Source organism: Vespa mandarinia, chromosome 22 (genome assembly GCF_050613455.1).
Source record: "Vespa mandarinia isolate Hongniang chromosome 22, ASM5061345v1, whole genome shotgun sequence".
NCBI lineage: Eukaryota > Metazoa > Arthropoda > Insecta > Hymenoptera > Vespidae > Vespa > Vespa mandarinia.
The window spans coordinates 2,058,297-2,084,709 of NC_140831.1; the positions used below are offsets into that span (position 1 = coordinate 2,058,297).

Below are 26,413 nucleotides of genomic sequence, written 5' to 3' on the forward strand. Positions count from 1 at the left end.
TCATTTCTTTTGATAAGAAATAAAGTAAAAGAAAATTTACTTAATTTATTTACATATTTAATAAAATTAATGAAAAACGCATTCGTACGTTACCTGAAACAGCGCTCGGTATGACGTATCCATTATATTATGTACATATTATTGTATGTAGGCATACATTTGTGTATGTATGTATGTATGCATGTATGTATGTACGTATATGTGTGTGTGTATGTGTGTATTTTTATATAGCCTTTAAAATTGTACGAATGATGATGAAATTTTAATTCTCACATATATCTTTTCTATATTATACATTCTAAAGGGACGTGAGATTAATATACGAATATTCATCACTTTTTTATGTGATGTATAGATAACAGATAACATACAGACATTGTTGACTGACAAACTGACGAGTATTGCACAAGATAGTATTATGGAAGATGTCGTTATATAAAGACCTCCTATGTGATTAAAACAAATAAGAAAGAAACTAAAAGCTATTATAACAAATTATTATTTGTCGGGGAATTCTTTTTTATTAAACACAAATATTATGAAATATATTTCGATATTTAATTTATTTATTTATTTCTTTATCGGTTCTTTTTCTTATATCTTTTCTTTTTTCCTTTTCGTTCGTCCTTTCCGTTTTTCTTTTCTTTTTTGTTTTTGATTTTTTATTGTTTTTTTTTTTTTTTTTATTTCTTGTTAAAACAAATTATTTGTATGAAAGGTGCAAAAAAAAAAAGAGAGAGAGAGAGAGAGAGAGAGAAAGAGAAAAAAAGGAAAGCAAATAAGTTAAGCATTGTAGATTTATCGAATGTCGTATTCTTTAAAAATATTAAGATGACAATTGCACAATTTAAACGTTACAATCAATGTCGCTTTCAAATGACATCATCTGAGCCATCTCATTGGTTAAATTCCTCTGCAGTGACTGAGTTTATTAATGGAGCCATCTGTTGGCCATTTTAAAGTTTCAGTCAACGGTTCGACGCAGAGTTCAGTTAGCCTGAACGCAATCCCTTGCAGTCTCTATTTGCCCGTTAATGGGTAATGTTGTTTCAAGTGTTATTCGTAGTTTTGTGATTTATTCAGACAATTAACCAGGAAAGATTTGATTTACTAAGTATAGCCGTAGACGGGCATAATAAATTACATCTCGTGCTTTAGGTGAGTGTTGTGTCTGTGATATTTGTTCTTTTTTTTCTTTCTTTCCTTTTTCTTTTTTTTCTTTTTTTTTTTTTTTTTATCCTTAATAGTGTGTTACGAACGACGTGAATTATATATTATCTAAGAGGAAAAAAAGGGATAATGGGATGTCGAATCAGTGGCGGGAAAGAGGGAGAGAATGAGAGAGAGAGAGAGAGAGAGAAAAAAAGAAAGAAAAAGAGGTGTATTGGCCTCGAATAGCATGTGTATGTATAATTCTACAAATACTTTTTACTAGGTCCTTGAAAATACTCATACCACATATACAAGGAAAGATCAGTGAAAGATTAAATGTATCGATATGGAAAATCAAACTATGGATCAATTTTGCGGATCCAAATTTTGGGTGAGCTTTTTTATCGAGCTATATATTTGCATTTGTATATATGTATGTACACATATATATACATACATATATATATATGTATATATGTATATATATATATATATGTATATTCATTGTCTTCTAAAACAATAGTTTTGTTTCGCGATAGAGACTGACAAACACGAGCGGTTTAATTATATATATATATATATTAATTAAATGAGATGATAAATATAATCAACATTTTTAACATTTATTTTGAGCGTGTAAGATTAAAATTGTATGTGTAAAAAATGTGATATAAAATACGTTGTATTTTATCTTTGTTTTTAAATACGATCTTATATGGTAAGAACTAATTTTTGATTAATCATAGAACGATTATATAATTTTTGTTTTCAATGTCATTTTTCATCCCTTTGATTTTATTCCCAAGCAATTATAAATCGTATAATTTATTTAAATTTATCCTTAAATTATTTTGAGATAAATTGCAAATTTTAAATGTAAAATTTAAATGAATTTTTTGCCCGTTCTGATAATACTATTATATTAAAAGAATTTTGAATGTATATTTTTTATGTTAAATTAATCAGAAAAATTACAAATTAAAGTTAATTATTATTTTAGGATACTGATTTATCATGGAACACAGATGATCCAGATCTGACAGAATGCTTTCAAAAAACTGTATTAATATGGGTACCATGTGTGTTTCTTTGGTCTTTTTCTGTTATGGAAGCTTATTATATGTTGAATAGTAGAAGAAAAAATATTCCATACACATGGTTATATATATCTAAGCAAGTACTTACAACAATATTAATTGTACTTACCATTGTTGATTTAGGAAGAGCTGTATACAAAAGTTATTATGAGGCTGTATACAATGTAGATTACTATACTCCCTTTGTAAAGATCATTACTTTTGTAAGTATATTATTTTAAATGTCTATATATCTATTTGAAAAATATTCTATTTTATATATTCTATTCTTTGCATTTTTTTTTTTTTTTATCTTAAAAAAGTTTAAAGATGAGTAATACTCAGACAGAAATTCCAAGTATCATATTTTCAATAATTCAATTATATTTTTATTTCAGATCCTAGCAGGAATTTTACTATTCTATAATAAAAAGTATGGAATGCGTACATCAGGACTACTATTTTTGTTTTGGTTTTCGCTTGTATTATGCGGAATTGTGCAATTCAGAACTTTATTAAGGCAAAATTCAAATGAAGTAGGTTTTCTTTCATTCTTTTTTCTTTTTTTCTCTTTCATTTTTATAAGTTTATAAAAGTATAGATAAAATAAAATATTGTTTTCAGAAACCAACGTACCTGTTTGTATCATATATGATCTATTACAGTTTAGTAATATCAATGTTCCTATTAAATTTCATTGTTGATGCAGAGCCTAAATATTCGGAATATCCATTGGTAAGATTTGAATTTCTGAAAAAATTTATAAAACAATAAAATATGACGATACTTTCAAGATAAAAGCATATAAATATGGATGTTATTAATAAATAGATGGAAAGACCGTGTCCAGAACAAAATTCATCTTTTCCATCAAGACTTTCTTTTGCGTGGTTTGATGCTCTGGCATGGAAAGGTTTTAAAAAGCCTTTGGAATCTACAGATTTATGGTCTATGAATCCTGAAGATACGGCTTCTGAAATTGTTCCAAAATTTGATAGGCATTGGAGTAAAACTTCAAAAAAAGGAGATAAGTAAGTTTTACTATTTTTAGAAATATTTTTTTTTTTGTATTTTGGTATGTTTAGTTGTGTATGTAATACATGTGTATATTAAATGATGATACATACAATAAAATATAGGTAAGCACATGTAATTCAATAATAAATTATTTATTTATTTGGCTAACAAGGCTATTTTGGTCTTACTTTAGGTAAGCTTTGTAATAATACATGTTTTGATAGTCTTTAAAAAGAACTTGAAATAAGATTTTTTTTTTAGTGTACAAAATGCAAAAGCATCATTTAGAAAATCATCTGGTCAAGTTGATTTTGATAATGATCGTAAGAAAAAAGTTTCTTCTATTTTACCAGCACTTTGTAAAGCTTTTGGTGCCACTTTTTTATTTGGTGCAGTACTTAAACTTATACAAGATATTATGACTTTTATTAGCCCACAATTATTAAAGTAAGTACAACATAATTAAAATCTTCTAATTAATTATTTATGAATGCTTCTACATGATATTTATTTTTGTTTTCTTTTTTACAGATTACTTATTAGATTTGTAAGCGGTGGCGAACCATTGTGGAAGGGCTATTTTTATGCAATTTTACTCTTAATTACAGCTACACTTCAAACTCTAGTATTATCACAGTACTTTCATCGTATGTTTTTAGTTGGATTACGTATACGAACTGCACTGATAACAGCTATTTATAGAAAAGCATTGAGAATGTCAAATTCTGCCAGAAAAGAATCAACACTGGGTGAAATAGTAAATTTAATGTCCGTTGATGCACAAAGATTCATGGATTTGACAGCATATATAAATATGATTTGGTCTGCGCCATTACAAATTATTTTAGCACTAACCTTTTTATGGGAGAAATTAGGTCCAGCTGTACTTGCTGGATTAGCTGTTATGATTGTTCTTATTCCTATAAATGCGTTAATTGCAAATAAAGTAAAAACATTACAAATTCGACAAATGAAAGACAAAGATGAGAGAGTTAAATTAATGAATGAAGTTCTTAATGGAATAAAAGTATTAAAATTATATGCTTGGGAGCCATCTTTTGAAGAACAAATACTACGCATTAGAAGGAAAGAAATACAAGTATTAAAAGAAGCAGCATATCTAAACGCAGGAACAAGTTTTATTTGGTCTTGTGCGCCATTTTTGGTATGTTAATGATGATATTTTATATTCTACAATAAACAACTTATTAAGTTTTATTAATATTTTTTTTTTTTTTTTTTTTTTTTTTTTTTTTTTTTCAAATGAAAGGGCATTAATGTAATATAAATTTTCAGGTTTCATTGGTATCCTTCGCTACTTATGTACTTATAGACAAAAATAATGTCTTGGATAGTGAGACTGCATTTGTTTCGCTTAGTTTATTCAATATTTTACGATTTCCTCTTTCTATGTTACCAATGATGATAGGTAATATAGTTCAGGTAATGCCAAAATGAATTTACAACATAACAAAAATTAAAGTTATTATTTTAAATATAACTAATTAATTCTATAATTTTAATAATATTGTTTTTTTAGGCTTATGTTTCCATTAAACGTATCAACAATTTCATGAACACAGAGGAACTTGATCCTAATAATGTACATCATGATCAATCTGAATGTAGGTCAATTGTAAAATATTATATCATTTATTTCGTATATGAGAAATATGATTTTGATTTTATTTTTTAGTACATCCATTAATTATTGAGAATGGCAGTTTTGCTTGGGATATGGAAAGTAGTGATAAACCAATCTTAAAAAATATCAATATGAATATAGAACAAGGCCAGTTAGTAGCAGTAGTTGGATCAGTTGGATCTGGAAAGAGTTCTTTAATATCAGCTTTTCTTGGGGAAATGGAAAAATTAAATGGTCGTGTTAATACAAAAGTAAGTACTTAAATTACTTTGTTAAATAATGTAATTTTAATATTTCAAATTTTTTTTTTTACTTATTATGTATATTGATAGGGTTCTATTGCATATGTTTCTCAACAAGCCTGGATACAAAATGCAACTTTGCAAGATAACGTTTTGTTCGGAAAACCTTTAAACAAAGCTTTATATAATCGAGTTATAGATGCATGTATGTTAGGTCCAGATCTTCAAATGTTGCCTGCAGGAGATCAAACAGAAATTGGTGAAAAGGGTATAAACTTATCTGGAGGTCAAAAACAAAGAGTTGCTTTAGCCAGAGCAGTATATAATGAATCAGATATATATTTCTTGGATGATCCTTTAAGTGCTGTAGATGCTCATGTGGGAAAACATATTTTTGAAAATGTGGTAGGCCCTAGTGGTCTGTTAAAGAAAAAGACAAGGGTACACATTACACATGACATTGTCTATCTACCTGAGGTTGACAATATCTTTGTTCTTAAAGATGGTGAAATAACAGAAAGTGGAACTTACAAACAGCTTATGGACAAAAGGGGTGCTTTTGCTGAATTTCTAATGCAACATTTACAAGAAGGTATGCATCAATTTCCGTATAATTTTTAATGGCTTAAATAGGTCATTAATATAAAATTATATTTTTCCATGGGTCTTAGTTGGAAATCGTAAGTTAGTGAAAAAGTAATTACGAATTTTTTTCTATTTCTATTTATGCTATTCTTAAAATATTATGTTGCACTCGGCTTTAATATTTATTTATTAAAAGCAAAAGTATTTTACACATGAGTAGTAGCTTAGATTCACTAATTGATTTGTTAAAGAGTGTAAATTAAATCCATGATTGCAGCATATATTATAGTATTACTATAACATCATTGTAAAAAAAAAAAAATGCATGAAAAATTTTTCAAATACTTTAATTAATAATACTTATACCTAGCAGTGTTTCAAATCCTTTATTAAAAAGATAATATTTTATTGAGTATGTAGCAATATTAATTAACCTAATACTAAAATATAGTATAAATTGACCCTAAATTAGCTTCTTCTGGTTATGCCTTTATCGTTTTAATATTAATCAATGTTAAAATATATTAATTATTGTAAAATCGACCTGACAAATTTGGAACAGTGCACACTGATGATGGTTCGGATCCAGATTTACATGAAATTAAGCAGCAATTGGAATCAAAAATGGGTACACAAGAATTACAAGAAAAATTAACACGTGCTAGGTCAAGAATTTCAGAAAGTCAAAGTGAATCAGGCTCTATAACTGATAGAAGATCATTAAATGGTTCTTTGAAAAGGTAAGATAAATATTAAATAAAAGTTATATTTATATAAACATCTTTTATCATCTGCATAGGCAATATTCTACAGAAAGTCAGCAGTCTGGAAACTATCTAACTGGAAATAATATAAAGGAAAAAGGTGTATTACAGCCAAAGATAGGTGAAAAATTAATTGAAGTAGAGAAGGCTGAAACTGGCAGTGTAAGAGAATGAATCATTTTATATATATATATTATAAATAAAAATATTTTGATATTCGAAAATTTAAGATCCATTTCTAAATTAGGTAAAATGGAAAGTGTATTCTCACTATTTAAAATCTATTGGATGGTTCCTATCTATATCTACAATAGTTATGAATGCTGTTTTCCAATCATTCAGTATTGGATCAAATATTTGGCTGAGTGCATGGTCAAATGATAATATGACTTCTGCGGATGGTAAATCCATAAATGATGAAGCAAAACGAGACATGTATCTTGGAGTATATGGAGCTCTTGGTCTTGGACAAGGTATGTTACAAAAATTATATTAACTCCATATTTTATTTTATAAAGTTGACAGATAAGATTTCGTTTATTTCCTGTAAGATTTGAGTATTTTCATGGAAGTATATTTTATTCAGGTAAGCATTTTTATGTTGTGTTATCGTATATATTATTAATATAAATACAGAAGCCGATTATTTATTTGTGCCGCTAACAAATTATAACCTTGACTCGTGCTGTTTTATAATTGTATTATTGTACAAAAAGGGCATGTTCCTTTACATATTTTTATGGGGATATTTATGTCCATATCAACCTAATACGAAAGTTATGCATTCTGAAAAAATTTATTTTATCATTACTATATTAAATTATATTTCTCTTTTTATAACAGAGGGTTTTATTTCTTAATTATTCCAAAATTATTTCTAAAAACGTATTGCCACACATTATTCGAAAATATATGTTAATCAGATGTTAAGTTCTAAGTGGTAGTGCGAGTGTGGTTTGCTGTGTCAATAAAGCATTCTTATAATACTTATATTATAAAACTTCTGCTTTCTAGTAGCATATGTTTGAACACAAATATGTTATTATTGATATCTATTAACTAAATCTATTTTTGCATGTATCTTCTTTTATATCTTTTACTTAAAATATTTTCGATTTCTTATAACATAGAATAGAGAAATTTAAATTAAAATTTAGATGTTTATAGAATATATGTTTGAAGCTTAATATTAAATATTAAATATGAGCATGAAGTAGCTGAATAACAAATTTCATCTATTTGTATATTAAAAAAAAATATAAAATATTCTTGCATAAGTAAAGATGGATGTATATACCAAATTATGGAAATCTATATTTCTGTGTTCTTTTTAGTTAGAAACTATGTTTTTGTAGTTAATTTTGGAATTATTTTGCAACTGAAATATTATTATCAATAATATCAACAATTTGTTGCACAGACTTATGTTGGACTTTTTAAATTATTAACAAAAATGGTGCTTAAACCTTTAATATTTGAAAAATTAAATGTGTACATAAAGGCTTCTGTTTTCATTTTGTGACAAAAATCGTACAGATATTTCTACATTCTGCGATAATACTTTCATAATTGGTATATTTGTAATTGATATTATTTAAATAATTATATTATATAAAAAAAAAAAATTATATTAAGAACATTTAATACGCGATAATAATTGCATTTATTTCATACTACAATTCATTTGTTGCAATAAGTTACAATTAAATTTCAGCGACTTTTGTGATGCTTGCACAGCTGGCGTTGGTTATTGGCTGTTTAAGGAGCAGTAAATTGCTGCATTCAGAATTGTTATTTGCCACACTGCGATCACCTGTCGGATTCTTTGATACTACTCCATCTGGCAGAATATTAAATCGTTTTGGAAAGGACGTTGATGTAATAGACAACGTTCTGCCACCAAATATTAGGGCCTGGTTATTTTGTCTAGCGTCGGTATGTGAGATTTCAAATTAATCTCACAGAATAGATAAAGTTCTTTTTATTTTGTAAAAATTACACACCTATGTTGCTTAAAATATCACTACTAAGAATAATGGTCCACCAATGGGTACAAATGTAATTAATTTATAAAAGCAAAATGTAGGAAAACTGACATCTTAAGTTTTTTGTGGTTTTTCATTAATAGCTGTTTTATTATAGATGTAATGAACTAATAGTAAAAAGAATATGTAGTAACAAATTATGTAGCTTTTAACTTTTGATAGAGTAATATTTAGTTTCTTCTGCTTTGTTCGGTCGCTATATAATTTATTTATTGCTTTTACTATAACTTTGCATAATACAATTTGTTTTCTTTTCATTTGTAATGCACCTCTATTCATGTGTGATTGCAATCAGAAACTTACACATTATACTGGGCAGGTGATACGCTATAATCAAAATTGTTGTTCATTTTTTATGCCATCAAATTGATTATGAAATGACGTAAATGTTAATATAATTGTCAATTTAATGTCTACCAAAGTTGTCACCAATCATTGTAGGCCTGACAGTACTTGGAACGGCGTTTTTCGCGGCAAAGGGGATGGTAATCGCTTCCACGTGTCTCTTCCAGAAAACAATGTGCCATGTTCTTCACAACCCGATGTCGTTCTTTGATCAAACGCCAACTGGTCGCATTCTTAGTCGACTCGGTAAAGACACCGATGTTGTTGACAATATTCTACCAGCCATACTGCATTCTTGGATCTCTTGTCTCTTTCGGGTATGATATTTTTCACGTTGAAATTACAACGTTTAACAAATATTGATTCTTAAAAAATTATTACAAATGAAAATTTCTAATCAGTCAATATTATGTTGTTGACTTGTTATAAGCAATTGCTTGTTGATCTTAATGTGCTAATTGAGGTACATGTTTTCCATGACTTATCATTTTTTATCAAAGTTTACAAATATTTAATTTCAAAATCAATTCTTGAAATTTGCCTTCAGCTTAAGTATAATGTCTATAAAGTGTACTGGTATTCTTATTGCTATTATTTTACTTTAAATTGCTTGTCTGGAAATCGATTATTTCTAATGTTTTAAATATCTTTTATTACACTTCGTGTATTTAATTTTATTAAAATCATTCAGTGACAACTTCTGAGTTCAGTTGTTCAAATTAATTATTACAAACATCATCATCAGCTTTAAATTACAGAAAAATAATTCTAAAATATATTTTAAAATTAGCCCAATGAATTTATATCATATTGCATGTTGATTATTGATGTTTGGTTCTATGAGTTTTTCTTTTTATATTAAAGAAACAAATAATATTTATATAGATTGCATAATATTCAGTATAACTAGATTATAATAAAACTATATTTGTTCATAATACATAGTCACTTAATAATACTATTTGTTCATATCTAAAAAACAAAATTAAATTCTTATTTACTTGAACAAAAATAACTTGATTATTTTTGATATTATAAAACAGATAATATCAAAAATTATATAATAATACATATATATATATTTTCTATATCCCATAAGTAAATCATAGATGTACAAGTTAACTACTTGTTGATTATATATTTAAAAAATATATATTTATTGGGTACATGCTAGATAAAATTGATTAGTTGTCCTGTACAGTTGAAATACATGTTTAGCAAATTTTTTTGCAAAAATACATTCAGTTATTCCAAATAACTTCGAAACGTAATGTTTTATATGCTAATATGTATAAGGGCGCATAAAAAGTTACTTCTATATTATCATATAAAAAATTACTAAATATATATATATATATATATATATATATATATATATATATAATGTCCATATATAGTACATTTTCAAATTGTAGTAATATAATTTACTATTTAATTAACGCGCGCGTATATGTCGTATGTATGTCTATTTACGAATATTTTCAATACTTCCGAATTATCGTTTTATAAAATTAGTAATATTTATTTATAAATATATTTTATAACTATTTATGAAAAAACAGTATGGAACTTGTTGATAATTTGATATTATTTTTAATATACTAAAGATGTCAGTTTCATTGAAGGAGTATAATGGCTTTTTTATTAGATTCTACATTAGGACAAATCAATTGAATGAATACTTCTCACATTCATATATATATATATTTTTTTTTTTTTTTGGGAGGGAATGTAATATTTATAGATTCATTATATTAATATACATAACAATTTCATATTTATTTGGTATTAATGATTGAAAATATATTTTGTTATGAATATTACTTAAATGAAATAATTATTTAATACTATTACTGTACGTACATATAAAATATAAGATATCATATATGATTATGATTATATATATAAAATGCATGTAATATCATAAAATATTCAAATATTATAAAACTGTCTAATTAAAATCGAATTCATATTCATATTTCATTTGTAAATATATCATGGGACACATCTTAAACTGACTGTATGTGCCAATATATTTAAAAAAAAAAAATAATTTTTTGTATTTTAAATGTGTAATTTTTTTAGCAATTAAGGTAATGGACACAATTATACAAGTAATGTATTTATTTAAAGGTAGTAATGCTTGTGCTTGTTATATTTTTAATACTGTATATTTGCTTGCACTGTTTTTACTGTCTTTTAGAAATGTTTTTTTTTCTCTTTTTTTTTTTTCAAATTCAGTAAAGATAGTTCCCATTTTTATGAATTGATTTGTTCCAATCTCTTTCATATTGTGAAAACTTATATTTCCCATAAAGACAATGTAATGAAAATATTCTTTGTTCTTAACAATTCATTTTTCTTTTTGAAAATTTTAATAATGTTAAATTAAAAAAAAAGGAAAGATTTTTTAAATATTATATTATTTCAAAAAAAAAAAAAAATGTAATGCTATCGTTCATAAAATATAAATTCATAAAATTGGAATTATCTATGCATATGTTAATCTGTTCTTGAAAAATGTTTTCATTATACTTTGCATGTCACAGCAAACTTCACCCCCTCGCATAACATGAGACGAACAAGAATTAAATAAATCAAATATCAGTTTGAAAAGTTATAAAGAAAAGAATATTTATTTTATGTCAAATCATTGTTTGCATATTTATTATTTATAATGTGGCTTATAAAATTTTCAAAAATATTGTGTTCCAAGATATTGTTATAAAAATTTATTAATACTATCCAATGATTTCAATTGATAAAATTCTATTCATTGAAAATAATATAAACCTGTAATTTTTTAAAAATCTTATGTTTATGTAATATAGCATTGGATCCTTAAAATCGTTGACCATCTACAATATGGTTACAATGAAAGCTATCAATGTCTGATGTTGTAGCGATGGCGAGTTTTTTCTGCGATTTGGCACCTCAGCTGGGTTGCTGGCTGGCTGCTCGCCAGATGCACATAATGATGCTGCGTGCTGTGATGCGTGCTCCATTGACCTTCTTTGATACAACACCTACTGGTCGTATTATCTCCAGGTTTGCTAAAGATGTCGACGTACTGGATACATCTCTTCCCCCACAAATTTCTGATAGCATCTATTGTCTTTTCGAGGTAATTTTTGGAAGAGATATGAATCCAAAAAATTAACTTCTTGAATGTTTCATATTATTTTTATATAGATTTTCTTGAACGGGGACTCACAGAGTCTACTTCACTATCTTTAAATAGAAATTCAATATTTGTATATTATTTATTATATTTTTATTTAAAAGCACTAGTACATATATACAGGTATTTGGATTCTAACAAGATATATATTTTATACAATTATTCTATAATTACTTTCGATAATATAAAAATGTGAATAATGAAATTTATATACTATTAAGTTATTAGTTGTATTTTGCATTTTATGAATCGTAGTTTTATATGGATATTTATTTATGCAGTAGTTATATATGCATATTTATTCTTTATAAAAATTAAATAAGTATAATTGTGTCCGTTTTATAAATGCTTATTGTGTGAATTCTATGTATTATAAAAAATTAAACATACTAGATGTGTTCCTGTGATGTACGATGAATGACAGGGCACAATTTTAAATTTGTATTATACATATATATATATATACATATATATATATATATATGTATATGTATATGTATATATGTTATATGTGTAATTACACATATATCTTTATGTATGTATGTGAGTGCGTGTAAAAAGAATAATAATTGTGTTTAAGGTACATATTGGTGGACCTATGGCATATATTTATCAATCGTGTTCTGCCATGTTATGGGTGTCTCGAAAGACATGGGTGTTTTATTTTGTCAGATTGTGCATGTGTGATATTTCTATCTTTCTTATGTGAAATTATTTTTTTTTTGCTTCGAATATCATAAATTATCCCCATAATATCCATAATATATTATAATTTAAATTTGTTGCTTTTATATATAATATTTTATGATCAATAGCTGGTTATATCTCACATAGTAATAAATATTTTATTTTGATTTTTATAGAAACAAAATATATAAATTTAATTCAATTATTTTAAAATATATATTCCTATTACAGGTAATAGCAACTCTCTTCGTTATCAGCTTCAGTACTCCAGAATTTGTTTCTGTGATCATACCAATAGGACTAATTTATTACTTCATACAGCGCTTCTATGTCGCTACTTCGCGACAATTGAAACGTTTGGAATCTATATCAAGATCTCCTATATATTCACATTTTAGTGAATCTGTAACTGGTATGCAGATGTTTTCTACTACATGTATATTCTTTAAAAAAAAAACAAAAAAAAATGATAATGAAAATGAAAATGAAAATTAATACATATAGACATATACTTTAATTTTCAGGAGCTCAAACAATTAGAGCATTTGGTGTCCAGGATAGATTTATACATGAATCAGAAAGCAAAGTAGATTTTAATCAAGTTTGTTATTATCCTGGTATAATTGCAAATAGGTATATATATATATATATTTAATGTGTACTAAGTTTTTAATTAAAAATAACATAATTGTAATAATATATTCAACATATGATACAAATATTATAGATGGCTTGCGATACGATTGGAAATGGTTGGAAATTTAATTATATTCTTTGCTGCATTATTTGTTGTATTAGGAAGGAATACTATTAGTGCTGGTATTGTTGGATTATCCGTCAGTTATGCTTTACAGGTAAAATTATTTTTATATCAAAAATATTTTACAATTATCACGTATTAAATTATGTTATAAAAATATGATAAAATCGAATTATATATATATATATATATATATATATATCTTTTCAGATTACACAAACTTTAAATTGGCTTGTACGTATGACTTCTGATGTAGAAACAAATATTGTAGCAGTAGAGAGAATAAAAGAATATGGTGAAACTCCTCAAGAAGCACCTTGGGTAAATCCTGAGAATGTTCCTCCAAAAGAATGGCCTGCAGAAGGTTATGTTGAATTTAAGGATTACAAAGTCCGTTATAGAGAAGGATTAGATCTTATTCTCCATGGTTTAACATTTTCTGTTAAGGGAGGAGAAAAAGTCGGCATTGTTGGTAGAACTGGTGCTGGCAAATCTTCCTTAACACTATCTTTATTTAGAATACTTGAAGCAGCAAGTGGCAAAATCATTATTGATGGTATTGATATTGCTACTTTAGGTCTTCATGATCTTAGAACTAAATTAACAATAATACCACAAGATCCAGTATTATTTTCGGGAACTTTAAGAATGAATTTAGATCCTTTCGATCAACATACAGATGATGAAGTATGGAGAGCATTGGAGCGCGCTCATCTTAAATCTTTTGTTCAAAGTACTAACAAAATATATTTTTATAAATTTTTGCATATAGAAAAAATTTGATACATAACCGTGTAACATTTTTTTTTTTAATATTTCATTTTAGATTTATTCAATGGTTTGCTTCATGAAGTATCTGAAGGAGGTGACAATCTCAGTGTGGGCCAACGACAACTGATATGTCTAGCACGAGCCCTTCTTCGTAAAACCAAAGTTCTCGTATTAGATGAAGCAACAGCTGCAGTTGATTTAGAAACTGATGATTTAATTCAAAGAACAATTAGGGAAGATTTTAAGGATTGCACAGTTTTAACAATAGCACATAGGCTTAATACAATTCTTGACTCTGATAAGTATGTATTATGTTCTTATTTGTTATATATTATTTCGTATATGAATAATTTATAAATGATATATTTTACAGAGTTATTCTACTAGATAAAGGACTCATTATTGAATATGATTCTCCCGAGGTGCTACTTCGAAATTCATCCAGTGCATTTTATAGTATGGCAAAAGATGCAGGGCTGGTAGCTTAATAATTACATATACATCACAATAATTTGATAGACTATCAAACAAATAAAACAGAGGTTTTATTAAATAAATCCTCCAATCAAAGAAAGAAAATGCATTGATAAAAAGCTGTGAACAAATTATAATCATTATAATTTACACTATACTATTATCTATATATAGATACATTCAAAATATTTTTTAAGGAAAATTTAACATCATACTTAATCAATGTCAAGCACAGCTTAATTTTTTAAATAGTTTAGATACATGTTTGTTATTTAAAATTACTGCCATTTTTAGTAGTGCATGATGCACTTAATGGAAAAAAAATCTACTTATAGAAACAATTATTGCTACAACATTTTTCCTATTTTAGCACAAAAGATAATTATTTCTAGAATTAATATTATTTATTATTTATGTGTTTACCAATTTTTTTTTGCAGCTAATTTCTAAGAAAAGTTTCAACATTGAATTTGAAGCAGAATTAATTCCACCAACATACGTAAATAATATAAAATTCTGTTATGTAAATTAAAGTTCATCTGTCAAATTACTTATATAAAAAAAAAAAAAAAAAAAAAAAAAAGTTATAAAAAGAAAAAGAATAATATTTCGATAGCAAAAATTTCATTTTTAATTTATTATTCTTGTAAATTGATAAAATTTTATACAGTATCTAACAGATTTTACATTTATAACAATTGTAATTTATGAACAAGCACAACATATAGCATGCTTAGTTTCATGTGATCGTAAGAAGTTTAATTTGTTATTATTACTAATATAAAAAAAAAAAAAATATATATATATATATATATATATATGATATTAGGATCGACACCAATATAATTCTCTTATAACTATACTTTTGTGGCAAATAAACTTTAATTTACTAACGAATTTTGTCTATGCAAACAGTGATAGTTCATATTTGCACTTATAAATTGATTAACTATTTTCTTTTATACTATATTTTGTGTGATTGATAAATGATGAATGCTTTGCATATATTTACTATTAAATCCACCCAGTGCCACATTCTATCAAAACTATTCAAATATTAGCAATAAATGAATAAACTAAAATACTTTGTTATATATGCAGTTCAAGTTTAAAGGTGTGGCATTGGAAGGATATAAAACTACAACAATGCAAAACAAAATGTTTATTTTCTTGTAAGCCTGTGAAATTATTGAAAAAAAAAACCCTGTATGTGCGTTAAATTTTGTAGATTAAATTTATACATTTCTTTATTGCAGAATAATTTACGTATTATTTACTATATAGCATTTATGTACGAGATTAGATATAACAAACATTACAATGCATTTAAAATACCTCAAATAACATTCTTTAAATTATAAGTGAATTAGAGGGATTAGAATCGAATTAATTTTTAACATTATTTCAATAAATATAAAATAGTTCTTTCTATGTTTGATACAAATTTTTAATGCAATTATTGTTAACAAATTTAATGAATTTATTAAATCAATTAAATCAATATTTATTGAATGAATATTATTAAAGAAATATTTATTATAATTTTATTATATCCCCTACTTCCATAAACATTGGAATTGTAATTATATATTATTCTTTTGTGCAAACTCTCGTATTAACAAGTTTATTATACATTTTATGTATCATGTGTATATATATATATATATATATATACATACATACACACACACACACACACATGTAATGTAACGTGGTAATATTTTTTATTATACAATTCCTTTTTACATAACATTAACATAAAAAAAAAGTCAATTTATTGCAAAGTATAGTTCTACGTATAATAAATTCTGCCTTAAAGTAATGTATAAACGTGATTATAGTTATCTTCCTCATGATTTAAAATAAGATTATAATTATAAGGAATTAGATGTAACATAAAAAAAAAAAAAATCACATCTGAATTTGTTACCGAACAGAACGGGTAAAGACCGTAGTGATTAACTTTATTTATGGTTTATTCAAGAAATGAACATAACTTGCCACAATGTTAAATCTATGCTCGAACTCGAAGCACAGACTGTGATGTTGCATTATATTTTATTGAAACCTCTGTTATGTGAATAGATAAAATCATTTTCAGAATATTTATTTTCAATTTCTATATTATGAGTCATATATACCGTGAACTTTACATTACATATACCTTGTGCAAGCAGAAAAAAAAGAAGGAATCTTCATAAATGGATCAATTTGTTTAACAATATTGATAATTATCATGATGATAATAATAATAATGATGATGATGATAATAATGTAATAGGAAGTTACATATTCGAATAGTTATAACAAGGAAATACGAATATCAATTTAACTTATACGTTATGAGAAATAATGCATTGATTATGCAGTTTTGAAATAGCAGGCCTAGTCTACCTTAATAATTCGATAAATATGTATATAAAACTCAGGATGAAAGTACTTTATTTACAATGTATTGTTACAGGAAAGATAAACACACACACACACACACACACACACATACACACACAATTTGTGTACTACTTTTTAAAATAATAAGCACTTATATACTATCTATAATTCAATATAATAACGCGAAGAAGGAAAAAGTGCTTTCTCGTAATAAATATCGCATTAATTATCAATTTATTAATCATCTCCTACGAACGTATAATTCGTTTGAATGAACATATTATTTTTGTCTATGTTTTGTTTATTAATTAAGCTAATAATTATGTAATAATCTATACTTACTTATAATGTAAAAACAATATATGAGAGTAAATGTCAGCATTTTTAACATAAATTATAAAACAATTGTTAACACTAATTTAAACATTTCTTGCAATTTTTTTTTTACACTTACCTTCAAAGATACGATTAGATTAAATGTGCAATTAAATGCAATTACATTCAATTTAATCTTAAGTGCGATTAATCTTGTACACTAATATATATGTTACTATAAGTAAAATGTGTTGTATGTATGATGTGTATGTATGTGCGTGCGTGTGTGTGTGTGTGTTACCTATCATAAAAACACACACAACATAAAAAAAAAACGCATGATGACTAGTGCATTGCACGAAAATATATATACGATCGCGTGATGTGTAATTTCAAAATTCTATATTTTATGAAACAGTTATAGTTCATTATATATATCGTCTAATTTCTCATTTCAATTTTCTCATCTATTAAATAACTATCTATTACACTATTTTCACGTTCGATGTAAATTGAGATATATATATATGTATGTATGTATGTATGTATGTATGTATATATATATATATATTTAGTTCCTTGAATTTACTTATAATCACATAATCGTAGTGAATACAAAAAATAGTTTATTTTGCTTATCTATTCCACATTGTAAATTGATACTTCATTAATCTTTGCATCTTACAATAGTAAAAAAATATAATAAACCGCATAGTATTTGGTTTATAAGAAAACTATTAATACTTTTAATACTTCTAAAACTTATAAGAAATAAAGGATTAATAAATTTAATAATTACAATAAATACTTCTTTCAATTGTCTATAAAGGAGCCACAAAAGCAAAAAGTACATCATGATTTTGATTTATTAAAGACAATAATTATAATTAAATCTGACTGCTAACAATTTAACAAATTTGCATAATGAACACAGCGCAATTGTTTATCAAATACTGAATATTTTTTGCACGAATATATTACAATATAATCGTATATAAATGAAAAAAAAAAAAATGAAGGTAAACATTCTTTTTTAAAAATACATATTTTTTGAATATGAAGAAGTTATATTTATAGGTATATTTATGTGTATGTATATGTACACATATGTTTCTTGTGGAGATATGATTTGCAAAATAATAAATATAACATTAAATTGTTTTTTTTTCTTTTTTTTTTTTTTTGAATAATCTTAGGAAATAATTTAATCAGAATATTTTGTAACATTATTACAAAATATATTCATTATATTACCTACACTTCTTACATCTACATAGAAACTATATAAATTATAATATACTAGTAGATATATTTGAAAAAAAGAAAACAATAAAAATGGATTTATATCTTATGAAGTTATAAGAAGTGTTAGGATTATAAAAGTAATGTCATATAGAAAGTATTTCTTATAGAAATAGTCATACAAAATAAATTACCAATATACAAATTTCAATTTTATTGCAATGTATTACGCATAGCTCCACAGTACAAATAAAAAAAAATGTCAATTAGTTCCGGGGGAAAAAAAGGTTTTTACAAATGTATGAAAATATTACCATTACTTCTTCAATACATATACCAAATAACATTAAATAACAATATATTTTAAAAATTTGCGAGGCTCCTGTAATCATCTAAAGATTGAAACTAATTGAAATATATTGCATACACACAAAAATGTATATAACTCAGGTAAATACATTTACGTATGTGTTTATGTACATTAGTACTAGTAAATTTTTTTTAATTGAGTGTTAACTTATAAGATAACATATTTTATACTAACTCTAAATCAAGCATTATTTATCTTTTTTACTTAATTCATCATTTGAACGATCTTTGATAGATCGTTGTTTTTTATCATTAACTAATTGAGCTTCCATTTCACCTGAAAAACCAAATTCATTTACTCTTGAATGATCAGTCTTATATATCCATCTCTGATATAAAAATATAAAGAAAACTATATCATCCCGGAAGCAACCAATTCTATAAAGTGTTGGCATTTTTATTACAAATGCAAAGATATCATCAATGAAAGTATTAAGGAATTTATATGACATCATACGCCAAGGAAGATGGGCCACACTTTTAAGTTTATAATTTATAAATAATTGTGGTGTCATCATGATAAATCCAAAAGTTAATAAAAATCCATATAACATACTCAGTATCCAAGAATACCATCCCTTATGTTCTAGATACATTAAAGAATAAATTGCATAACCTCCTATGAGTGGAAAAAGAGCCCATGACAGATATTTAAATGCATGTCTATCGTACTCTTTCGTGGAAGATTCCACATATGAACCTTTATCATGGAAGGATATTTTCGGAAAGACATTAAATATTCTTGATTCTCTATCAACAGTAATATCTATGACTTTGTTAATTTTCCATATTTCAATACACAAACCTATAGCACAACTAATACGAACTACTGTATTTGTTTCATTATCTAACACATAAAGTAGAATAACAAGTGATTGAAAAACATTGAAAAAGACAGATCGTACTGATAGTCCTTCCAAAGATTTACGATTATTCCAAAATTGAATATCTAGAAATAGATAAATTAGAATTAATAAATCATAAGTATAAAATATGTAGATTGATATTAACTCACCATTTTTAAATGCTAAAAATTCAAATACACTATGTAAAATTGATACAATTATAGTCAATCCCAACAAATAAGGATTTGTTTCTAATAGTGTTTCTTTTAAAGTGTCCTGATCCGTATCATCCTCGTCAGATGTATCTCCTAAAAAAATAAAAAAGTAATTCAGAGTATTTTTTCAGATTTAATTAAAAACTTTCACAATGCTTATATTATTGCATACCTAAAACTGAAGATGACCATTTGTTCCTTATAGATTGAGCTGCATAGATTTGCCATTTGAATAATGAAAGAGGTTGATATAGCAATCTAAGCTCTAATTCTTTTACACTATTGTTTAATGGTTGATAATCACGTTGCATATTCCAAAAATCATTCATATATATAACTGGTGTATAATATGATTTTCCAGGCAGGAAATTTATATCTACATATATTATTCACAAATTAATTTTAGTGATATTCATAATTGTTTGTTTTTCTATTATATCATAATTTATAAATATTACTCACATTCATCTAAAGGTTGTGGTACTTGTCCATACATCCAATTTGTTTGGTCAGTTACTAAATTAACAGTTAAATTTGGATGCCAATGTGAGACATATTCTTGATCCATTATCTCTGCTTTCTATCAAGATAAAAATTTATATTAAAAATTTTATCTTTTCTATGTTCACAATACTCATTAAACATTGGAAGAAATCTATTTACTTACTTGTATTTCTTCTTTAGTTGCTGTTGTTTCCCCAGTTAATAAATTATGTCTTTTTTGATATTTAATTTTTTTGAATTTATTTAACATCTTTTTTCTATACGACATATGATCACCGGCATAAACATTTTTGCCGGCTTTAGGATTTGGAGATTTACCAGTTTTAGTAATATATACATGAAGATAAATAGAACCATTATTTTGTAATTTATCTGATGGAGTAAAAGTATAATGCAGATTTCTAGAACCATCATTATTTTGTCCACTATACCAATCTCCATAAATTAATCCTTGTTCTAGCCATATTAATGCTTTTGGATCATCAAATTTAAAATCTTCAGCTTCGGACAAATAAATATGTAGATCAAATGATGTTCCATTCTCAAATATATTTACGGCTTGTAATTTTGGAACATTATTGCCATTATTAAGTGATGCAGAATTATTGTCTGGTTGATTACGCTTTAATAGAAAACTGATGAAATAAACAATCAGTGCTCTAATGATTAAAGATTTTAATATTGCAAAAAAGGATTCTAAACGGGTAGGTTGATATTTCTTTCTTTCTTCTTCTACCTCCGCATTGATCTGTGAAAAATATAAAATTCAGAATTATTATCTTTTCTATTATCTGTAATAAAAATATATATGTATATAAGAAGAAAGAAAAAGATAAGATTTTTCTATAATTACAATCATATAATAAATTTAAAGCATATTATTTTCATACATAATAAATAATATTTCTTTTAATTCTGATGAATATATTACACATTTTACAGACAATAGATATTCTCATTCTAAATACAATTTTTTGATAAATATCCATAATATGACGTCGTCAAATGACAATGACTTTAATATTATTTGAATGTAATGATAATATATATTTGATAAATTTTTAACGTACATCTCTTTCTTCATTATTTGATTCGGTCGAAACTACATCACCATTTTGCTGATCATTATCCATCTTTTTTTTAACATCTACTTCTAGCTGATCACAATCGTCATCGATATTACCCACCATCGCAGATAAAGTCTTAATGAAGATTAGAATCTTCCTTCTGCATAAATCTATGATTTGTATACTACTGCTATCTGGTATTAGTTTTTCGTACTAAACATACCACACAAATACACATATACACGCATACCATATTTGTATAAAATATGCTGAGTCAAAAATGTCGTCAATGTGTCACACAGACAAGATAAGTATATTATTTTAACGTAACATTAATTTTATATCGAATATATGATCACGGAAGCATAACAAAATACTAAATACTAAATAATGCTTTAATACATGTTAGCAAACCTTCATCATAAAATTATTTATTTATCACTAATATTTGCTTTAAATTATTTGTCTCTATTTAACAATCTAATGTTGTTAGACCTGAACTGTATAAAGTATTATTACTAACAGAACTTTATGCTATTGCAAAACCAATATTTGGTTTGTTTATCGCGTATACAAATATATATACATATATAATTTTTATTTTTTTTTTTTTTCAAATACATTTGTATAAATACGAATATATAAAAAACATTGTACATTTATTTATTTATTTATTTATTTATTTATTTTATTTTATTTTATTTTTTTTTCCATTTATATTACGACATATTGTTGGTTATTTAGTGACGGCATTATATAATGTTTGTACCTATATAGGTATAATTTTTAGTTTTTATTTCATATTTTTGTTACCAACTATCACAATGTATAAATGTTGGCATCTTTTAATATTTAGTATCTTATTTTATTTATATTTTACAAAAATTCATCTACATGTCCATATGCTCATATAATTATTTAATTCCTTTCACTATAATTTTTTAATATTTCTGATTAAACATTGAAATCAATTTTTCCAATTAAAAACATATAGATTATATTTTTTACATTTTGTATTTTCAATATACATACGATATACATATATACGAGTTTAAAAGTATTTCTAAAGATAATAAAATGCTCGAAGAAGACATAAAACGTTTTAAGAAATGAGAAAGATGGAAAAATGATTATATTATGTGATATATGTGATAAAACAAATCTCTTATAATGTTTTTCTCAAAATTTCGAGGATATTTAATAATGTTAAAGAAAAACTTAATGCTTTCACGGCCGTTGTTATGTTATAATGTGATGATCAGCCGCTTACGGTGTCTCACGTCTGTATGATATCGGTTTTCATGACAGCTTTGTATCGAATTTGATATCTTACGTTTATTTAGAGTAAAGAACGACAACATAGGATTAACAAAATCCATCATTAATAGTAAACATTTGAATCTTCTTCTTAGTTGAAAGAAATCATTTATACAATTCATATCAAACTATATAAAGAATATTATTACTCATTGTTTACAAAATTAACATTCATAAAAACCTGACATATTAGAATACATTGGAATGACAAGAATGAGAAAAGTATATGCTGACCTATTATCAGATATATTGATATTGATAGTGATAGTGATAAAACGTCAAATCGTAATGACGAAGATAGTGAAAGTTATATTTATGTTAATATCGTTCGATGAGTTTCTTTGCGAAATTTTTTCAATGACGAAAGTTCTAATGACAATATTCTTTTGACGAGAATAGCGAATGCATGAAAAATGATTTTTTTTTCTTAAGGGAATCAGATGTAAAGACAATATCTGTAGATTTAACAAATATAAAGTCATATTTAGCTGTCATTATGAGAGATAGATTTTATAGACATACTCATTAAGGAATCAAATAGGTATCATTATCAAAATAATTCAAATAATAACACAAATAGAAATAAAGTATGGACTGATATAAGTATTATTGAAATGAAAAAAAAATTTATTGGTCTTATTATTCCAATGAGATTCGTGTAGAAGTTAAAAGAAAATATTATATTTGTCTACCAATCCATTACTTTATACTTCAATTTTTGGCAATGCAATGATCAAAGAATAATTTCAACAGATATATTGATATTGATATTTTAGTAATAATGAATACTGTAAAAATAGACTCAAATAGAATTAAACTTATAATTTTATATTTAAAAGATAAGTTTTTAATAGTATACAAATCAGAAAGAGAATTGTTCCTTGATGAAAGCATTATACTATAGAGAAAAAAACTATTATTTTACAAATACAATCCTATAAAAATTATAAAATGTGGGTTATTGGTTAAAGCATGATCTGTGAAAGTATCATGGAATACATTTGCAATTTAGAAATGTGTTGTGAACAAGAAAGTAAATGTATATTAACAATATCTTCTTTATTAAATTTTTTTCTAAATTTATGACATCATATTATCATATGGATAATTATTATAATAGTGTTAAAGTTGCACAGCAATTATTACAAAATAAAACAGTATTTTGTGGAACTTTAAAAAGAAGTAGAAGTGTGTCAGATTATATAAAAAATTTTAATTTAAATGAAATTAAAACAAAATTTTATAAAAAGAATAATGTTATGGTTCAAGTATGGAAGAGAAAAGAGAAACTTTTATATATGATATTGACCATTCATTTTGCAACTATGATTTGAAAGTATATGTCAGAAAACAAACAAAAGAACAAAAAAGCCAAGTAATAGAATATAAAAAATATATAAAAGGAATGGATTGGACTGACCAAGATTTTTCGTACTCAATTCAATTTTACGTAAAACAAAAAAATAGACAAAAAGATCAGTATTATATTTAATAAACTGTGCATTATTTAATGCTTATCAAATTTATAAGAAAGAATTAGAAAATAAGATAATTATTAAAAAGTTTCTATTAGAAGTTGCTCACAAATTATTGAACTTTAGTCCAGAAATAAATGAGTCACAAATGAGTAAGTCAAATGTCTATAGAGACATATTATAGGATATATATATATATCGTCCATTAAATTCAATTTTTGAATAGGTACTTCATACACAAAAAGAGTTATAAAATACTATCCACAAGATAGGTTATTTGCTAATATGAGAAAATATAAAATAAGTAAAATAATAGGACAAGGTGCCATAAAAAATCTTAGAAATGCCTGCAGAGTATACAGTGCAGCAAAAAAAAAGAAGTTCAACAGCATACATATGTTTTTTTTGTAACATTCCACTTCATGGAGATAAATGTTTTGAAAAATATCATATATTACTAAAGTATTAAATTAATAAAAAATATTTATTAATGATAAAAAAATATTATTATTATCTGTTAAGATTTATATAATAACAGTTTTAATAATTTATTATGACAGTCAGTGTTATCACAATAATTGCGAATAATGAAAACTGCAGACACCTAACCGTGAAAGTGTTAAGGAAAGAACAAAAATAATTATAAATTTATGAGTTGTTCTTAAAAATATTAAATTTAAATTTATACATATTTACATGAATTTTATTTATAATAGTATATTATTTTAAATCATATAAAAATATACTTATTAAATAGATTCGTAGCTCAAATTATTAAATTTATTCTGTCCACCTATGTGAACAATGTTGATTTGTACATACATAATATAATCTCATTTCTTCTTCTGCTCTCCTGGTTTGAGCTTGGAAAAATACAGCTTCTCTGTGATTACATTTAGGACAGGGATGGTCCTCTGTTCTTGGTAAAGTAGGATCAGATATAACATCAGCAACGATGTGTGTCAATTCACTAAGGTTAAAAATGACAATATAACAAATTTATGAGATAATAGATAATGTAATATAATCGTGTATTATTGATACGGGTTAATACATACTCAATTTCGTGCATAATTTTGTTTACATATATACAATTACTATCAGCTAATTGTTTAAAATCACAATTCCTGCACTGTAAATATAATTTTTTTAAGGTTAAGTTCTCCATCAGTTCTTTAATGATACGATATTATTGAATTTTTAATTAACAAATACTAACCGCATACATAAGCACTTTGTTTTCCTTATCTTCCTTTGGATATAACATATTATTACATTCTTGACAAAATCTAATACCAACAAATCCAGGGCCATCATCGTGCGTATCGTATCCCGTCATTTTTGACATCACTATCGAAATGTTTTATGAAATAGAATAATAAAGATATTTCTTAACAGTTTCACTTCATTCGCACTTTACATGAAACATAAAATTTAGTTGCACGTCTCATTCGTTTTCATAAAAGTTCGTTATAAGATTAAACAATTTGATTACTAGATGGCATCTATTCGTTTGGTAAGTTTATGTCTGCTTCGGTTTGCTTCAGTTTTCTGTTCCTTTTATATGATTTTAATATAGCTTTTTTTTCAGATTTAATTAATTTTCATGACCAATCAGAAATAAATAATTTTTGAACAAGAAGATTGGTTAAACGTAGATAAATGCACAAATGTCCAATTAAAAGTGACGAAGTTTATTCTGATTGGTCCATATATTTTTTCATTTACATATTCAGTAATAAATAATATTATAGTTAGAAGAATTAACTTTTTATTATTTGTTATGACTTAACAAAATTATATTTCAATTTATAAATAATAATACAGGTATATATAATATATTATTTGTTTATATTATATATACATTCAAAAATTAACGTATTTTCCATAACTGTTTAATAAGATTTTTCATTGGTAAATTTCAAATTG

At 25.3% G+C, this 26,413-nt stretch overlaps 3 protein-coding genes across 6 annotated transcripts; 1 reads left to right on the forward strand and 2 right to left on the reverse strand.

Moving 5' to 3' along the window:
- The first annotated feature begins 724 nt into the window (after positions 1-724).
- MRP (Multidrug-Resistance like Protein 1) lies at positions 725-15,398 on the forward strand. 4 transcript variants are annotated; one of them, XM_085663582.1, is made up of 23 exons: positions 725-1,158; positions 1,436-1,543; positions 2,153-2,452; positions 2,627-2,764; positions 2,853-2,963; positions 3,060-3,259; positions 3,507-3,692; positions 3,777-4,410; positions 4,542-4,688; positions 4,786-4,870; positions 4,942-5,141; positions 5,223-5,724; positions 6,280-6,457; positions 6,517-6,643; positions 6,729-6,954; positions 8,196-8,420; positions 8,968-9,188; positions 12,971-13,151; positions 13,264-13,372; positions 13,467-13,593; positions 13,710-14,232; positions 14,326-14,572; positions 14,644-15,398. In XM_085663582.1, exons 2-23 carry the CDS (start codon positions 1,499-1,501, stop codon positions 14,756-14,758), a joined length of 4,827 nt encoding a protein of 1,608 aa, XP_085519708.1. In that variant the 5' UTR covers positions 725-1,158; positions 1,436-1,498; the 3' UTR covers positions 14,759-15,398. The 4 variants fall into 4 exon arrangements, with proteins under 4 accessions (XP_085519708.1, XP_035724364.1, XP_035724363.1 ...); XM_035868471.2 differs by lacking the exon at positions 8,968-9,188 and having other exon boundaries at positions 730-1,158; positions 8,196-8,416; positions 14,644-15,313; XM_035868470.2 differs by lacking the exons at positions 8,196-8,420; positions 8,968-9,188 and adding an exon at positions 11,775-11,995 and having other exon boundaries at positions 730-1,158; positions 14,644-15,312.
- A 3,389-nt stretch (positions 15,399-18,787) lies between these two features.
- LOC118442627 (putative lipid scramblase CLPTM1) lies at positions 18,788-21,878 on the reverse strand. Its single transcript, XM_035868472.2, has 6 exons — positions 21,696-21,878; positions 20,789-21,373; positions 20,584-20,701; positions 20,294-20,497; positions 20,077-20,214; positions 18,788-20,010 (listed from the first exon to the last, which is right to left on the reverse strand). Exons 1-6 carry the CDS (start codon positions 21,813-21,815, stop codon positions 19,250-19,252), a joined length of 1,926 nt encoding a protein of 641 aa, XP_035724365.1. The 5' UTR covers positions 21,816-21,878; the 3' UTR covers positions 18,788-19,249.
- Positions 21,879-25,159: 3,281 nt separating this feature from the next.
- Positions 25,160-26,048, reverse strand: RpII15 (RNA polymerase II subunit RpII15). The gene is made up of 3 exons (XM_035868497.2): positions 25,704-26,048; positions 25,543-25,616; positions 25,160-25,454 (listed from the first exon to the last, which is right to left on the reverse strand). Exons 1-3 carry the CDS (start codon positions 25,830-25,832, stop codon positions 25,265-25,267), a joined length of 393 nt encoding a protein of 130 aa, XP_035724390.1. The 5' UTR covers positions 25,833-26,048; the 3' UTR covers positions 25,160-25,264.
- Between the last annotated feature and the right edge of the window lie 365 nt (positions 26,049-26,413).

Bases quoted from the DNA above. Each gene is read 5' to 3' on its own strand.
- MRP (XM_085663582.1), top strand. From the start codon at position 1,499: ATGGAAAATCAAACTATGGATCAATTTTGCGGATCCAAATTTTGG. The intron at 13,594-13,709 runs GTAAAATTATTT...ATATCTTTTCAG, and splicing joins CCGTCAGTTATGCTTTACAG to ATTACACAAACTTTAAATTG. The intron at 14,573-14,643 runs GTATGTATTATG...TATATTTTACAG, and splicing joins ACAATTCTTGACTCTGATAA to AGTTATTCTACTAGATAAAG.
- LOC118442627 (XM_035868472.2), bottom strand. From the start codon at position 21,815: ATGGTGGGTAATATCGATGACGATTGTGATCAGCTAGAAGTAGATGTT. The intron at 21,374-21,695 runs GTACGTTAAAAA...TATTTTTCACAG, and splicing joins CAAATAATGAAGAAAGAGAT to ATCAATGCGGAGGTAGAAGA. The intron at 20,215-20,293 runs GTATGCAATAAT...TTATTTTTTTAG, and splicing joins ATGGTCATCTTCAGTTTTAG to GAGATACATCTGACGAGGAT.
- RpII15 (XM_035868497.2), bottom strand. From the start codon at position 25,832: ATGTCAAAAATGACGGGATACGATACGCACGATGATGGCCCTGGATTT. The intron at 25,617-25,703 runs GTTAGTATTTGT...TTATATTTACAG, and splicing joins ACAAAGTGCTTATGTATGCG to TGCAGGAATTGTGATTTTAA. The intron at 25,455-25,542 runs GTATGTATTAAC...TTTTAACCTTAG, and splicing joins AAAATTATGCACGAAATTGA to TGAATTGACACACATCGTTG.